At 39.0% G+C, this 17307-nt stretch overlaps 1 protein-coding gene across 5 annotated transcripts in view; it reads left to right on the forward strand.

The window, feature by feature from the left end:
• Positions 1 to 17183, forward strand: part of TEC (tec protein tyrosine kinase) — a 49891-nt gene extending 32708 nt beyond the window's left edge. For 4 of the 5 annotated variants that reach the window (XM_080588933.1, XM_080588932.1, XM_080588934.1 and 1 more), the window contains 16 exons: positions 1053 to 1154; positions 2193 to 2274; positions 3856 to 3984; positions 5486 to 5526; positions 5754 to 5935; positions 6858 to 6923; positions 8045 to 8099; positions 8266 to 8345; positions 9126 to 9259; positions 10821 to 10895; positions 11678 to 11849; positions 12019 to 12235; positions 12790 to 12854; positions 13596 to 13714; positions 14059 to 14216; positions 15953 to 17183. In XM_080588933.1, the coding sequence (XP_080445059.1) occupies positions 1053 to 1154; positions 2193 to 2274; positions 3856 to 3984; positions 5486 to 5526; positions 5754 to 5935; positions 6858 to 6923; positions 8045 to 8099; positions 8266 to 8345; positions 9126 to 9259; positions 10821 to 10895; positions 11678 to 11849; positions 12019 to 12235; positions 12790 to 12854; positions 13596 to 13714; positions 14059 to 14216; positions 15953 to 16030 (1755 nt within the window). In that variant the 3' untranslated portion in view covers positions 16031 to 17183. The remainder of the gene's footprint in view (positions 1 to 1052; positions 1155 to 2192; positions 2275 to 3855; positions 3985 to 5485; positions 5527 to 5753; positions 5936 to 6857; positions 6924 to 8044; positions 8100 to 8265; positions 8346 to 9125; positions 9260 to 10820; positions 10896 to 11677; positions 11850 to 12018; positions 12236 to 12789; positions 12855 to 13595; positions 13715 to 14058; positions 14217 to 15952) is intronic. The other variant, XM_080588935.1, reaches the window with a different exon arrangement.
• The last annotated feature ends 124 nt before the right edge of the window (positions 17184 to 17307 follow it).

Below are 17307 nucleotides of genomic sequence, written 5' to 3' on the forward strand. Positions count from 1 at the left end.
AGGGAGCTGAGTAGGGAGCAGAGTATCTCCAATAATCCACTAATTACTAATTATTTCCACATTGCCTGAACAGTGTTCATCTTTCATAAGCTGCAAGCTGGTCTGCACGTGTTAGATGTGCTTTGCCATTCACAAATTTTGATGTGGGTTTATACTGAACCTGCCATGAGCTGCTGCCATTTTTGTTGTTGTTCCAGATTCCAGTAGAAACTTCCTCCCTTATAAGAGACCTGGTTTTCCCCAAAGTGAGAAGTGGCCCTTACAGTGTCCATAGATTGACCGGCTTTTTACTCTGATTAAAAGCAGCATCATTCACATGTTTCCCTTTGCCACGCAGCACAGTGTGCTGAAAATTTCCATGCTGTGCTTTCATTCTTAACCTTTTCTGCTTCAGTTAAACGAAAGGGGGATAAATCGACTTCTTCAGAAACAGACACCATAAAAAGGTCTGCATGTGTGTGGTCTTCACTGTTACTGCCTATTGCTTTTACATATAGACTGAAGCACAGTACAAGCTACCTCCAGCTTCAGGCTGCTCTTCCACAGAGTTTCCCTCTCGGGACAGCTGAACCACACTGTATTTCTGTGCATTTTAACTTGGGGCAGCAGCTGGTCAGCACTCCGGCAACAGAACACAAGAGCAGGCTAGATGATGCATTGGCACCTATTTCACTCACCATTTTTAGTCATAACTTGATATAAGCAAGCTGTCCTTTATCTGTAGTCAGGTTCTTTTTTTTTTTTTTTTTTTTTTTTTTTTTTTGTAATGAAGAGTAGACTATGGTTACAACTGATTGGAAACTGTATTAAAAAAGGTGGTGCTTTTTACTAAGCAATTACACTCTAGTCTGTGCACTTTCGCCAGTGTAGGTCTTCATGCCCTCTCATTCAACTGAATTCTGCAGTTAAAGCAACACTGCTGCTGTAAGTGGAAAAGTAAGCAATAAATCCCTGCTGAGAAAGGAAAAAAAAGAGATAATTAGATGAGTGCCTGTAGATGAATGCAGTCATCAGTTGGATTTTATTTAATGTTTTTTGCTTTTATCTTACAGAAAAAGTACAGAAAAGGATCTGTGGATATTTCAAGGATTAAATGTGTAGAAGTTGTAAAAAATGATGGTATTATTCCCTGTCAAAATAAATACCCATTTCAGGTATGTTCCTTTGGTTTATGTAAAATACAGTGCTCCTTTCAATAGCACCAGGCCATTTGGATGTAACTTGCTTGAAATTACTGACACTTTTAAACACCGAGCCCATTCTCAGTTCTCTGGGGCTGTGTTGGAGGGGGCTTAGGGTCAGGGATGGAAAACCATCCCCCAAAACTCTGCTCCACCTAAAGTCCCTGCTCGTGGGAGCTTTGCCAAAAACACTTGGTCTTTTTCTTTTCCCCACCCTCTCTGCCATGGTGTTGACTGGAAACTGCTTTGTCCTCCAAAACAGGTTAGTTGGCAGCCTATTTTTCCCTGTCTTCATTCTTGCACACACTTTATATAAGCAGTGTGTTTGCAATTACCATTAATTCATATAGGAGTAAGAAAATCAAGATAAACCTTGTTGCTTTTTCTTCCATTGTGAATTTGATGGAAGTAAACACAGAAAACAAAGTACTTAGAAGGAAAAAGAAATGTTTAAATGTCAGGTTCTGCTTATGATGTAAGAAATTTTTGGTGTGAGTGTGAATTTCACTGATGGAAGTGGGGATCTGTCCCCTTTCTGCCAGGACAATAGTTGTTTTCCGCCCATACAGGCAGTGAAGAAAAGGCAAGAATTGACCCAGAGTAGTACAGAATCACAAAGCATTATGAAATGGCTGGGAACAATGGATGCCTGATTATAAAATAGCCTTAACAGTTATGAGATACTGTTTTTAGAAAACACACAGTGAAAAATGAACAAAGCAAAGCATGAAGCAAACATCTAAAGGAATAATAGGATAATATACCATTACAGAATCCTTCCTGTTCTACTGACAGCACCATGTATAAATAGCAAACCCTAAAAAACTTCCCCTTGTTTCTGCTTTTTGTCTCATGCTCCTCATGTGGCTGAGGACACTCATTTTGCCAAATGTAAGTCTTTTCCCTTGTTCTGCTTATTCTTTTTGCTAAGGAATAAATAAAAGAGTATTACTATGTGAATGGCTTTATTTATTTATTTATTTTAATATTTTATTTCTTTTTTCCCTGCAGGTTGTATATGATGCTAATACACTTTATATTTTTGCACCAAGTCCACAAAGCCGGGATCAGTGGGTGAGGAATCTGAAAGAAGGTAAAGGAAATCACTTACACTTAGTATCTGACACATTTAGATAACTTTACTAGAGCTGTGTGCTGGGTCTAGCGAGATGGAGGTAACTCAGTGTTGTGTTTTGGATTTGTGGCTACAAGAGTGCTGAAAACACGCCAGTGTTTTAGTGATTGCTGAGGGTGCTTGTGCAGCCTGGAGGCTTTGCCTTTAGCTCACGGTGCCCCCACAGTGACAAGGCAGGGGTGGGCAAGGGGCTGGGAGGGGACACAGCTGGGGCAGGGGACCTGAATTGCCCCAAGGGATCTTCCATGCCATATACAGTCATGCTCAGCAATAAACTCTGGAGTAGGGGAAGGAGGGAGTGGGGGGGGCTGGTTTCCAAGCTGGTCATTGCTCACAGGCTGGCTGGGCATTGGTCTGCTGGTGGGAGATGGTGTATTATTTCCTTTGCATCACTTTTTTTTTCTTTTTTCTTTTCTTTCCCCTCTCTTTAAACCGTCACAGCCCACAAGTTTTCTCACTTTTCCTCTTTCTATTATTTTCCCCCATGCCACTGTGTGGGTTGGGTGCTTAGCTACTGAGAGGTGTCAACCCACCACAAGCTAGAAAAATAAAATGGTGCAACTTCTATTGCACGTATCAACTGACTTTTATTTTTATTGGGCCAGATCATCATTTGCATACACAGCATGTGAAAATGGATACTGGGCATATCAAGCACCCTGGCTGATTTCATTCAATTTGTCTAGTCTAACTGCAACAAGAATTTGAATCTATGCTTTTGTACAACATGTAAATCATCAAAAAACGTATCCAAACTAGTCAGTGGCATCACTCAGAAGTTTTGTCTGAATGCAGCTAGCCAGTGTTATGGGCCTGGTGATGGTCTTCCACTGATGTAAAATGACAGGAGGCATCTCCCCTGAAATGTAATTCTGATTATTGATATCATACTGAGTGAAGATCATTTTTTCAAGAGCCTCTTAATGCTTTCTGCTGTCATCAAACATTCACATTAATTGCAGGTGCTCTTCAAAGTCATCAGACATAATTCCTGGGCTGGGCTGGGTCGGAAATGACTTCCGAAACTCAGCAGCCTCACAGGGTGGGGATGGGGAGCCTGCTAAACCAAACACAGGCGTTGTGCTGTGAAATAGTGATAAATGTCAGCTAACTTTTCCTCAAGAACACTAATCACAGAGGAAATGGAGTCACTTGCAGTGGAAACAAAAAGAAAAGAGGCGGCCAGAGCCCACATGGCCTTCACAGCCGCCCGACTGCATTGCAGGGTGCAGGTGGGCGCCTGGGTCTGTCTGCCTTCACAGAGGCACCAAACACTGCCCTGCTGTGGTGGCTGCTTTGGGCGGGGAGTACAGCACACCCTTCTGGAATAAAGTCATGTATTACCCTAAAAGTATCACCTGCCTTCACTGTATGACCTCCGTGTAAACTTGTAAGAAGGTCCTTAAGAGAAGCAGTGTTGTAGCAAGGACAGCAAGTAAAGATTACGATTCATGTCAAAGACACCGTAATATTTATTAAGAAAGTCAGAAGTCTTGCTTTTTTTTTTTTTTTTAAATCTTTGCTCTCTGTTTCCTGTAGGAATAAAAAACAACAGCAATATAATGGTAAAATATCATCCTAAATTCTGGACAGAGGGAATTTATCAGTGCTGCAGACAGACAGAAAAATTAGCACCTGGCTGTGAAAGATATAACCTTTTTGAAAACAGTAAGTACATAACTTTTCGTATGAAAATATCTTGGCATATTTTTGTGTTTTGTTGTTGTTATTGTTATGTGATTCAGTCCTCAAATTTGAATGCTGTAGGTATCAAGGAAATTATATGGCGCACAGTTAATAGTAGATACTGTATCTAGAGAAAACAAAAATATTTTTCATGTCCAAACATTTTTTAAAAAGTGTAGAAGTCAGTGAATTGTCCTTCCAAAAAGTGTTTGGAGACAGCTGAAAGGAATCATTGAGGTTGCTGAATTTATTTTCTGCTTGGCTTGTATTTCCCATCTGAAACCTATTTGACCAACTGTTTACCTCAGACTGAGGTTAAAACCTCGTGGTGAAAAAGATTCATCTGATCTTTGCCAGCTCTCCAGTTTGAATAAATAACTTCTGTGTATCCATGTAAAGGAATAATAACCCTGCTGGAATCGGTGTTATTACACCAGTGTGAAAATGGTACAAGAATGTAGCTAGGCTTAATGCATTTACAGACATGTGGCTCAATTTTCTTAAAAGTTTGTAAATGTCCATATGCTGAACCTGGATGAACCGTGACTTCCGTATGCGTATGACTCTTCCAGCATGCAAACCATAGCCTGTACTTGTTCTGCAGTGTATGCTGTAGCATGCAAAGATGGGGAAGTGTGACCCTCACTGCAGTATTGTCCTGTGTGACAATACAGTAATGATCTATCCTTGATTCAAGGGAAACTCCTTAGTAATAAAAGTAATTGCAACAATGCTTACCTTCTAGTGAAATTAACAGTGCCTGGACAATTTCCTACATTAGGGCCTTAAAAGGTGGGAAATTATGTATTTCATTACATTAAAAGAAGAAAAACAGTGGCTTATGGTTGACCTTATTCTGCAAGATGATAGTTCAACCTTTGAAGTGGAAAAAAGCAGCACAGGAGAAAAAATAATTTTGGACCTGAGAAGTAATTTAAAAAGTACTTTTTTTTATACAACTTTACACAATTTTATACAAAAATACAACTTTTATGCCTTATTTGGCAAAACAAGAATCAGGGGAAACATTACATATTTTTTTTTATAAGAATCAATATTAGTAGGAACAGACTTTTAGATTATCATGGTGAGAAGAACACTGCTTCCTTTCTATATTCCATTTTTACTTAATTTTTTTTTCCTCATTAAGGAGCAGGACATGGTTTTGAACCCTGGAGTCTCTTGTAGGAACTCCATGAGGCATCCCTGCCTGTGGGCTGGCTTGGAGCTGTCTGTGTGGCATGCTGTGGTGCGACACAGATATCGCCAAATACTGCTGTGAATGTTGCCTGCTGGCCAATTTAATGTGTTGTCACGGAACACTTAACCAATGTTTTCTCACTTGGAGCTGGTTTTGCTTCCTGACTTACTATGCTATTCTGAAGACTAATTAAGATGTTAAAGCCTATCTGAAGTTTAAAACTTTTATCCAGTTTTTAAATTTATAATTAAACATGAATCTTTTTCTGTGCTCTGTTTGTAGGTGTAGTGACACTCCCTTCTCCAATGCCAGAAAAAAATACGGTAGGTGTCTGTGCTGCTGATGAAGAGGGGGCTGGAAAGCAAACACCATTAGGGCTGCAGTGCTGCGGTCAGCCTAGCCACTGCAGCTCCTTCCTGGGGCAGCGCAGAACTAGCTCAGCTTTTGCCTCTGGGAAGCTCGGCTGTTTTGCAGTGGTGTAATAGCAGGGACTGGGTGGAGTGGAATCATGGAGCAAAGTGGAATGATGATCATTTTGTATCATTTTCAGCGAAGGCCACCACCGCCTGTTCCTCCAGCTGAGGAAAATGACAGTGAAGAGGAGGAGATAGTGGTGGCAATGTATGACTTCCAGCCTACAGAACGTCATGATTTAAGATTAGACAAAGGTGAAGAATATACAGTAATTGAGAAGAATGACATTCACTGGTGGAGGGCAAGAGACAAATATGGGTAAGCATTGAGTTTATTATTTTTCAATCTAACGTTAATAAGGCTGTTTTCAGGTTCTAGTAGTTTATATTGATTATGTATTAACAAATAACTGTATTAGACCCCACTTATGACCTAAATCCTGAAATCTCATCCATATCTTTGTTCCCACATAGAATTCAATCAAAAAAGTGTGGTTCTCAATAGATTGTGGAGTTTGAGTGCAAAGACTGTTGCAGAACTGAAAGCATTTATGATGACATTTACTGTCAGGCAAAACCTAACTTGACTGGTCCAGTCCTCCTGTTTTCCTGGGGAATAGCTCATTAGGGAGCAACGTGATTAACATTCAGATCAGCAGGCTCTGACTTCCAGGCTTGAATGATCATTGTTTTGTTTTACAACTGTATCATTAGGGGTAATCTTTGAATGAGCTGAGAGAGAGTTGCAGTGAGATACCTTAATGACTGCGATGTCCTAACTTTACATTCCTTGGATTAAAATTTTACCCTATGGTTTTCAGGATGGAAGTTACCAAACTTCAATATTTACCAGGTCAATGTTGCAAACTTAAGGGTAATTGTCAGCTATTAGGTACAGCAGGGCCGCTGTGGCAGTCTCCAAGTACATTTATAGCCACCAACTGCAACCTCTGAGCACAGAAGTGATGGAGAAGCAAAGGGTCACTTGTTTTCCCCACTTCTGCTGCTTTTCTTGAACACTTCTGCTGACTGTGCAGATTTTTTAGCTGCAGTGAAAGCTGATGTGGAAATGTTGATGTGAAACATTAATTTCTGTATGAGTAGTAAAGTGGGTGGCTCAGTAATAAATAGATGACTGCTAGTCATTACCGACCTCTGGTAATTAGCAGAATGAAGCAGTGTCTTCTAGGCATGCAATTCTACATCTTTTTATTCAGATTACTTATTATATATTCTTTTAGCCATGAAGGATATATCCCAAGCAACTATGTTACAGGAAAGAAGTCCAACAACCTGGATCAATATGAGTAAGTGAACATTTGAATTAAAATGTGGAAGACCATAAAATAAAAGCTATGCTTTAAGACTTACTATGTATTTTTGAAGTTTTGAAAACAACTGTTTATTATTGTAAACATTGAAGTAAACACATATATCATTGATCTCAGAGATTAAACTTAAATATTTGAAATATGCATTTATTTGTTCTGAGTCTCCTCAGCGATTTTTGTTGTCATGTATAAAGTAGAGTCAAGTCAGTGAGAAGGCCATCAGGCATGCAGTTTTTAGGATATTACTATTAAAAGCAAAAAAATAAACAAACTTCAAAACCCTCTTAATTCTTTGACAGACAGAGAGAGATATTAAAGGAAATTTATCCATTTTAAATGTGTTCTTTGTTGTTTCTCACCTTTGAGGCTCTCATTAAAGCCCTGCACTGCTCTGGGCTGTGTCATGAAAGGGGCAGAAAGGGAAGGAAGGAACTGGGCTGCCGTATCTGGTCCAGCTACTTTGTGCCTTACCACCTTGGTGACACGGCTCAGGGTCACTGCACAGAGGATTGCTCCAGATCATCTGTGCAAAACCACTACAGCAGAAATTGAGTAGAGGCTTCTGTGCCACTTCCCTGCTCTTCTACCATTGTGGCAGCATGGCTCAAAATAATACACCACACCATTTGCTAGCTGTGTGGTTTTTGTTGTTGTTACTATTCACTGCAACAGGTAGAAACACCAGTGATTATTTGGCTTCTTCACCAAGCACAAGGATATGGAGCAGCCACATTTAATTCACTTTTGACCTGTTCTTTGGTACGTCAGTCCTCCATGGAAAATCATAACCATGTGATTGTGAAGTTACTGAATGAAATTCAATGAAAGCTGGCAGTCATCTCAGCAGGTGACTGGGACAGCGTGTAGACAGCTGCTTGAAGGCTGCCTTGAGGCTGCTGGTCTGCTCTCAGGCTGCCATGCAGAGTCATCACCGCCATCAGCATGCCTCTGTGTTTTAGAAGTGGTTTTGCTCAAAAATTAGTCCAATTTCCTGAAATTTATTGGTTTCTGTGAGATCTCACTGGATCAAATTCAAATTTCAAGGCGTTTTTGTGGGTAAACACTACTATGTAATAGGTGCTGATGTTGCATTGCAGGTGGTACAGCAGGAACCTCAACCGGAGCAAGGCGGAGCAGCTCCTCAGAAACGAGGTGAGTATGGCAGCCTTGCAGTACGAACCGTGGTGTTCGCTTAAAGTAGCCTCTCCTATTTAAGCCAACGCTTAATTTTGGCACATGCAAATCACAGAACAAGTAGGAAGGACACGCAGCTTAAAATTGCTTGTGGTATAAAGCTGTCAATGTGCTTGCATTTTAGGATAAAGAAGGTGGTTTTGTGGTGAGAGACTCAAGTCAGCCTGGCCTGTATACAGTTTCCCTTTATACAAAATTTGGAGGGTAAGTTTCTGCAGCTACCCTGCACACCCTGCCTTGTTTGAATTGATTTGCATGCATATTCAAACCCCTGGGCTGGAGGGGAGGCCAGGAGAGACCTCAACAAAGAAAAAAGGGCCATTATGTTAGAAAACACAGGTGACCAAAATTAGCTTCTCAACTCCATGTTTAGGCTACATTGGCTTTAATCCAGTGAAAATCTGAACTGCCACTGAAAGAAAGAGACTGTCCCATACCATTCAGACTTTTCCTTCATTCCAACCAATGCGTTCAAGTGGGGAGTTGGGTTGGGGAACAAACCAGGCTGAAAATTAACTCATATGCGTTAATCTTCAACTTGGTCGTAGTACTGAGGTGAACATCCCAAGCAATGAGTGCTCAGTCTTTGGTATTCAAGATGTTTCTGAAGCATGTAACGTTGGGCACCCATGCTGGCTGAATTGGTGCCCACCCTGGGGCTGTGGTGATGTGCAAAGGGACCCCCTACCATTGTCCCTGCTCATGTTTTCTCATGTCTCTTTCTCAAAGTCTCAGCTTTCCTCTCCTGACATAGTATCAGTAGCATAGGACCACCAGGCATGGTGTGAGGAGATACAGAGAGATCAAGTACGTCCATTCAGCATTTGTGCAGATCTTCAGGTCTGAAAGTTGCTTAGCGTGTTCTGTATGTTGTCTCCTGTTTAGGAAAAACTAGCATTCTTTTTCTGGTCAATATGTTTCTCTTACAAAGTTCACAACAAATGACACTGTATTATTATATTGTTTCTTTTTTTTTTTTTTCAGAGAAGGCTCATCAGGAATAAGACACTACCATATAAAAGAAACAGTGACATCACCGAAGCAGTACTACCTCGCAGAAAAACATCTCTTTAACTCCATTCCAGAAATAATTGAGTATCACAAACATAATGCAGCAGGTAGATGGATTACATTTTTTCCTGTCACTGTGGGTTGATTTGGAAGGGAGCGTGAGGTGTTTAGCATTCGAATGAAGACTTTTAGGTTTTCATAGATACTTCTTCCTTCGGGAAACCGTGAGACTGCGTTTTCACATTTCTTCAATATAGGCAATCATTTGAAAGGTTTTATGTAAATATATATACATATTCATATATGTATATACATTTATATATTACACATATATAACATATATTTTAAATATAATTTATTTATTTATACACACACACATGCTATTCCTATTATTAGCCCAGTCTAGTGGATGGACGCCAGCAGCAGAGGTCAGCCTCTAGCTTTAGGAGGACAGATGGTGTTTTCTTTCTATCAGTACTTTCTTTAACACTGTATACATTACTTATTCGCCATTCCTATTTGCTTGCTGTACAGTGAGCTAGATCCTTTTTCCTGGCTGAGACACAAGTACAGAACAAGCTGAGGTAAAGGTGTGGCAAAATTAGTTTTTGACAGTCTTTGACAGTTCAGTGCGCTCTGATCCACAGTGAAATAGAAGAACGGCTTTATTGTTTCAGGAAACGAACATTAATTTAGCTCCATGTCATGTCTCTAACAGTGGCCTATAACCCACAGCAGATGGGCAGGGATGGTACCTCTCCAGAGTACTCTCTAGGTGCTTACCTGTGGGTCACCACGACTTAAAATGATGTAACCCCCATACAGAAAACATATGAAGAGAACAGCAATATTTTTTTCAGGGAGTGCCTGAAAATATATCTTTGTAAAGGTTGGACACTTAGATCTACAGCTGACAGCTGGTGCTGGTGTCTACCTGCTGTATGAAAGGATGGGGAGAGTTTAGGAATCTGGCTGAAGGCACAGATACTAATGTAGTATGTTTTTTGCAAGTCCAGTCTGTTCATTTATTTCTCTAGTGAGCTGTATTTTCCAGATGTTTATGTCAAATTCAGATGACCAAGCATTTCCTGATGATATTCTGGAAAATGCTTTTCTGAAAAATATGCTCCAAAATCCAATCCTGCTTTTCATTTGTTATAATTGATTTTACTAACTATTTTTAATTGCTTCATTCTTTTTTCCTTTTGTTGCATCAAGTTCTGAAAAGATTTTAGCAGAATATTCAGCAAGCACGAAGCATTTTTTCTTTGCATATAAAACACTGTACAAAATAAATGTGAAAGTGAAACTCACATTAACTTTCTGTAAAACCTTTTAGACGGTCTTTCTGATCTTTATGAAAGGGGTGGTCTCTGGTCAGCCTTCATTGGTGCTTGCATAACAGTAAAGCACAAATACGTATACATATATCTATATCCGTCTCTCACCAGTAAAGATGATGCAAGAAGTTAGATGCAGTGAGTTCTCTTGTGTACCTTGAAGCTGCTTTGAATAGTCAAAACAATGCAAGAGCAGCAAATATAGTCAAAACTGTATATAAGTTTATTGTTAGCTAGTGTTGCACTCTGCAGTGAACAAGCAGCTGAGCTGCTGTTTGGCATTGTTTCAGAAGTAAACTGTATCTCTTCATTTAACTTTGAATTTCAGGTCTTGTTACGAGGCTGCGCTACCCAGTGACCCCAAAGAAGACAACGGCACCAACAACTGCAGGATTCAGCTATGGTAACTGCATGTTATATTGATCTATACATACCTTTTCTGATGATTTTATATGTATAAGCTGCCACAATATTTTCTAAATATTTTGAAAATACCTTATTTTGTACTGTGATGCTAACTTACATAGGTCCAAGTTGTATATTTGAGGTCCTTGTAGAGAGAATTGCCGTAGAAAGACATCAGAGCTGGTGGCAGGCATGTGGTGCCAAGGAATGCCATGAGTAGAAGCAGAACCTGCTGCTGATGCTCCAGGGCAATTTAGCATCTTCCTCTACTTTTTTGTGGACGCTTTGGGCTCTTCCTGATTAAAGAGCTGTGCCTACTTCATAAACCTTCAGACTTCTTACTCAACCTTGACCCTTTGATCTCTGCAGAAGTGTTGCTTTTGTTCTTTTATTTAACACTTTGAGTGGTCCGTTTTTAAGAAAAGCACACAAGGGAACCCAACAGCCTCTATGTATTGACAGAACTTTGTATGATGACAGTTTCTTGAATCAAGTCTGATAACATCAGTATATATTTATTGGCTTCAGGAAATTTTGTTTTTTGCCTTCTGTGTTGGTCAGCAGCTGGTTAAAAGTTGTGTCTAGATAAAAAAATTTCCTTTTTTCTTGTGACATACAGAACTGCTACATTTTCAAGATAAGAAGTTTTCTCCCTAAATTCCCTAATTTGCTAGTAACCTACGGTTTCTCTTCCTCCTCTCTGTCACCTACCAGTTCAACATGTTTGCTAATATAACAGTAAGGGGCTAGGGGCTCTCACCTTTTGTTGTTGTTTTGCAGAGAAATGGGAAATTAATCCCTCGGAGCTGACTTTCATGAGAGAACTGGGGAGTGGTCTATTTGGAGTAGTGCGCCTTGGGAAATGGAGGGCACAGTACAAAGTGGCCATCAAAGCAATTCGGGAAGGTGCGATGTATGAAGAAGACTTCATTGAAGAAGCCAAAGTGATGATGTGAGTTTATGTGCAGTGCTTGGCACTATTATTGCCAGTTCTGGGCCTCTGATGGCATTACTTATTATAGATAAAACACTTCAGGCATTGTGGTATTTTGGAGTTTTGTGGGGTAAAGAGCTAGCGCAGGGTGGAGGAAGTAATAATTACATGATTTCAACCTTTTCAGGAAACTAACACATCCTAAATTAGTTCAGCTGTATGGTGTGTGCACACAGCAGAGACCTATTTACATCGTGACAGAGTTCATGGAGCATGGATGCCTTCTGAATTACCTGAGACAAAAACGTGGAGTTTTGAGTAAAGACGTCCTTCTCACAATGTGCCAAGATGTATGTGAGGGAATGGAGTACCTGGAGAGAAACAGCTTTATCCACAGAGACCTGGTAACATCCCGTTATGCAATAAACTCTTCCTTAAATTTTTTATTTCTGGCTTTATCTATTCCTTTTTGAAACAGCCTGCTTGTAAATAACAGCTTTTATTCTCACAAAAGGTTGTAAGTAGTTTAAGTTGGCTCTTCAGGTTCTAACCAAATCTCTAAAGCTGCAATGTACCACAAAAGATGAGAGGTTTCTCTCTCCTGAGAAAAGGGAATAAAATTGCTCTGAAATGTTTATAAAAGGTTGATAGCTGTTTCCACTGAAATAACAGTGTATCTTTATTCTGTATTGGTGCCATTTTTACTGCTCATGAATCCCTTGAGATCATAATTTTTCTTGGTGATTTTTTTTTTACAAAATGGTTTAGCTGTCAAAACAACACTATCAGGAGCAAATGCATGTGTACCTTTTATTCTGGACCATAATGAGAATGCACCACTGAGCTTGGTGAATCAGTGAACTTGCTAAGCAATGAGGGCAAAGTCCTCATTATATTGTTGTAATTCATCTGAGATAGACTGGAAGTTTTAAACCAAATCTAACCATTCCCTTTGCAGGCTGCCAGGAACTGCTTGGTGAATGATTCAGGAGTGGTCAAAGTGTCTGATTTTGGAATGACAAGGTATAGTTGTGGTGATTTTGGAGAATTCATCTAGCCCTTGTTCTTGTCTGAAAGAGAAAACACATCGAGCAGTTACAGGAAAAAAATGATCTTTTTTGATCTCTCTAAGGAACATCCTTTGCTTCATTTCTCCAATGCCTTTCAATATTATTATTCTGTAGTGATGTGTCTCTTTCCTTTATCTTTTCAACCGTGGAAAAGCAAAACTGTGTTCTCTAGAGAATCAAGCGTGCTCTTATCCTGCGAGGCCTGTCTGTGAACAAACTCTGTGGTCTGACTGTTTAAAAGAAAAAACAAACAAACAAAAAAACCCACCAACCAACCAACCCAAAAAACCCTAATATGCAGCAGGGTTTGGCCATACTTTTCTTGGCTGTTGCCACCATTGTGTGCTACACAGCTTGCATGTCTCTTGATATCTGAATCCAGACTGACCAGTGAGAAATAGAGCAACAAATGGATGATTTTGCATAATTTTTCTGGTAACCCAGAAAAATTTGACTTGCATGTGGCCTAGACTTTTATTGTATAGCTAATAATTACAAGACTCCAAGGTAAACAGAAAATCAAACTGCCTTGACTGAAACCTTAGTACTGGTCTGAAGAAACTGGTTTTATCATGTGTTACTAAGTCATGGCCATTAGGTGGCAATATGAGCTTCTGAAATTCAACTCCAAATCTAAATTTATGATTTGTAGGCTTGGAGGCCAACGGAGAGATTTAATGCTTTTCTTTTTTAGGTATGTCCTTGATGATCAATACACAAGCTCCTCGGGGGCTAAATTTCCTGTGAAATGGTGCCCCCCAGAAGTTTTTAATTATAGCCGATTCAGCAGCAAGTCAGATGTCTGGTCATTCGGTAAGACGTTCATCATTGAAACAAAGCACTATTTTTACATTTTGTCAATAGCAGTTAAGCTCCAGTTATTTGGAAGTATTCAGACATCTAAGAAGAAGTTTAGCGAAACTGCTTACCATGGTTTTATGTTTGCATAAAGTTCCACAGAGGTTATTAGTGCTGTTATTTATTAAAATCCATGCTACTAGAATAAAGTTTTTTCATTAATGACACAGGTGAACACTGCTTATAGAATATGGATCTTAAGCTATTTTTTTCAGAAAGACTGAGCCTAGAGCTTAAAATAAATATTCATTTAAAAAACTTATTTGCTTATTTTCTTAATGTTTATTTTCATTTTTTAGGTGTTTTAATGTGGGAAGTGTTTACGGAAGGAAAAATGCCCTTTGAAAAAAGCTCCAACTATGAAGTGGTAACTATGGTTAGCCAAGGACATCGTTTATATCGGCCCAAACTGGCCTGTAAGCAGGTGTATGAAGTCATGATGATGTGCTGGCAGGAGGTATGCATTTTTTGGTGTGGGGGGATGTTTTTCCCTTTGAATTAAAAAAAAAAAAAAAAAGGGTCAGTCCAGCAACAGCAATTAATCTGTATTGCAGCATCTGAGAGGAGATGTAGACCAGACATGAATGTTGGTAGACAGATGATGGAAATCTTGTACATTTGCTGTATCAAAAGAGCCAGCTGAGTGACATAGAGAGAATTGTCCTGTACTCAGGTCAGTGGGAGAATGAGTTTAGTTCAGTCACTAATACATGCCTTAGGTGAGAAGGAGGGAGGGGAAAGTGGGGTATATAAGAGTCGTCAAATATAATTTTGATACAACTGAGATGAAATCTAAATTAAATACTTTAAGTACCAACTAACTTAACATAAAGCAGATTTTATAGTATTAATGTAGAAAGTGTATGAAAGATTAGATGGGTTTAATTAATTGCCTCTAATTTTGAGAGAGCAATCAGGGAAATGAAGAATGGAAAGAGCTAAATGATTGATTTCTACTTAGCCTTTGCCACAGAGGGTGCTGGGGAAAGACTGGTCTTTTCCTGTAATAAAGATGACATACCGTCTGACACTTGTCTTGAAGGAGAAGGTGCAGGAACAAAAAGTAATTAGTCATGAAACTGACTGGTGGATATCTAAAACGTACGAAGCAGTTGGTTTATGAAGCAAAAACATACATTAAAAACAACAGTGCCCTGGAGGGCTGCGAAATAATAAATGTGTCTACAATCCAGAAAGGCTTGTCACAGGAGCTAGGAAACTGTAGACCATTAAATTTTGCTTGTACTTGGTAACCTGCTTGAAATGATCATTAAAATGGACTAAGAAATCACCTGAAAAATAACAGTAAGTTGTTAACACTCTCTGCGAATCAGTGTGTGTTTATAGAATTTATATGACCATCAGTGAATTGATTAAAAATGTATTGATCTCATGAGGGGTTTTTAACAGCAAAAACTAAGCAATCATAGTGTTGGAAAGAGAGAATCTTCACGAATCACAAACAGGACATGAATAATGGCAATGTCTTTGTCATAAAATGGGATTAACTGTAGGTACCTTTGTCCTTGCTTAATAAATTTAATAATGATTTGAAAAGTGTGTGAATACTGAGTCTTCAAAATGCACAAATTTATTTAGGCTGATAAATGGAGGAAAGGTACAAGTTATCCAGGCATTGAAAAGATGTTAAATTAACTGTGTCAGTAAGGTCAGCAAAGAAACTGCCTCAGTGTGTTGATGTAATCGAATGAAACAAAGAGGATGTTATGACATACAGGGAACCGTATGGAAGACAAATAGAGTAAAAGAAGGATACTGTTGCTTAAGTCTATGATGCAGTCTCATTTCTCAGTCCAAAAAATGTGGAAGAAATTTCAGAGAATCACACTCAGAATGCTTAGGAGCATGAACAAGTTGCCTAAAGAAAGATTGGAATCATTTATTTGGGAGGATAGGGAGACAGAAATAAAAAAATATAGCATTATGCAAAATAATGAATTATACAAAGGGTGTAGTCCAACAACACATATTACTGTTTTCCAAAACATGGAAGAAAAGGTGACACTGAAATTGTGATGCATCCAAAACTTACACAGGGAAATATCTTTTTCACATCACGTTTAATGAAATAGTAAATTCATTGAGATGGAATGATGTTGAGACAAAGAATTTACCAAAATCAGCACAACTTTTTTGCTTTCTGATCACAGCTATGCATACTTTTGTTTTTAGAAACCAGAGGGACGCCCAACTTTTGAAGACTTGCTCCACATAATCGTTGACATTGCAGAAAATGAAGATGCTTTCTGAAAAAAAGACAACATCAGCACAAGTATAGAGAAGAAATCACTTTCGAGAGATGTGGCTTCGCCATTTCTTTTTAAAGGCTTGGTCCTGTAGGCTGCTGGATGCTGCTAAACAGCGTGGGGAACCCATAACATTTGATTCACTTCATATCTTCAGCAATACTGGCAGTATTTCCACTGAAAACTCAGCACTGCGTAGCCAAAAAAGTGTGCTGTTTATGGAGAAAGAAAGAGAATATGACCAAAGCCCAGGAGCTTAATTTGCATTTACTGGGTTGGATTCACGTATGTACAGTCCATGTTTCTGAGTTTCTCTTTACACAGGCAGTAGTAGTAGTAGTAGTGATTTGCATGCTTAAAAATTGAAGGTATCTTTAAATGGCTATTTACTGACATTCAAACGTTTCTAGAGATTCTCCAGAAACATTTTTTTTCTCAGTTGATGGGTGTTTTATGATGCACCAACAACACAAAATGCGCCTCTTTCATTTGCACATGGTAGGTTGTTAACAGCAGTTTCAGTTCAGTGTAACACTCCGAAGAAGATTTGCTTCAGGACTGAGCCATGATATGCCCCAAGCCATTCTAGGCTGTTTGGTCCACTGGAGATCTTGCAAGGTTAGTCATTATTCATGAAAAATCAGTCCAATATTCAGCACAACTGGCTGTCAGTGTACCATAGTACCTTGTTTTGGATTAATTATAAAATAATTTATATGCTGTATGTATTGTAAATATATAAATTCCATGCGTTTATTTATATAAACTGTGTGTTTTTCTCTTGAAATTTTCAAACAAATTTGTCCTACCTTGTCTTACATACAACTGAATACATGGGTTTGTAAATGAGGGAGAATACACTCTCAGGTGTGTTAAAGGAGGGCTTGTCTTTGTCTGTCATATATACGTACAGGGATCTAACCTTTATGTTTTTAACAGATAATGTCATACTACATGTGTATGTAAATAAAATGAATGTTAACTGTGGTTTGGAACAATGTGTAATGCGTTGCCATTAATTTACTGTCAGGACAGTGCATTGTAAGCCAAACTTATTGTTCGTGTGATCACATTGTCCATGTGAATACGCCATTATGATAGCCCATGTATATACGTATCTGTGTGTACACACTCTCTATTAAATATTATATATTGTAGTATCAATATATATTTAATTGAATTTGGCTGTGATCAAATGTTTAATGCAGAAAAGGCTGAACTCACTTTAATAGCTATGTGCCCTTTCCCTTCTGCTAGAGGCAGAAGTTTCTGCAACCTTGT

This window comes from Anser brachyrhynchus, assembly GCF_964034855.1.
Source record: "Anser brachyrhynchus genome assembly, chromosome: 4".
Taxonomy (NCBI): Eukaryota; Metazoa; Chordata; class Aves; order Anseriformes; family Anatidae; genus Anser; species Anser brachyrhynchus.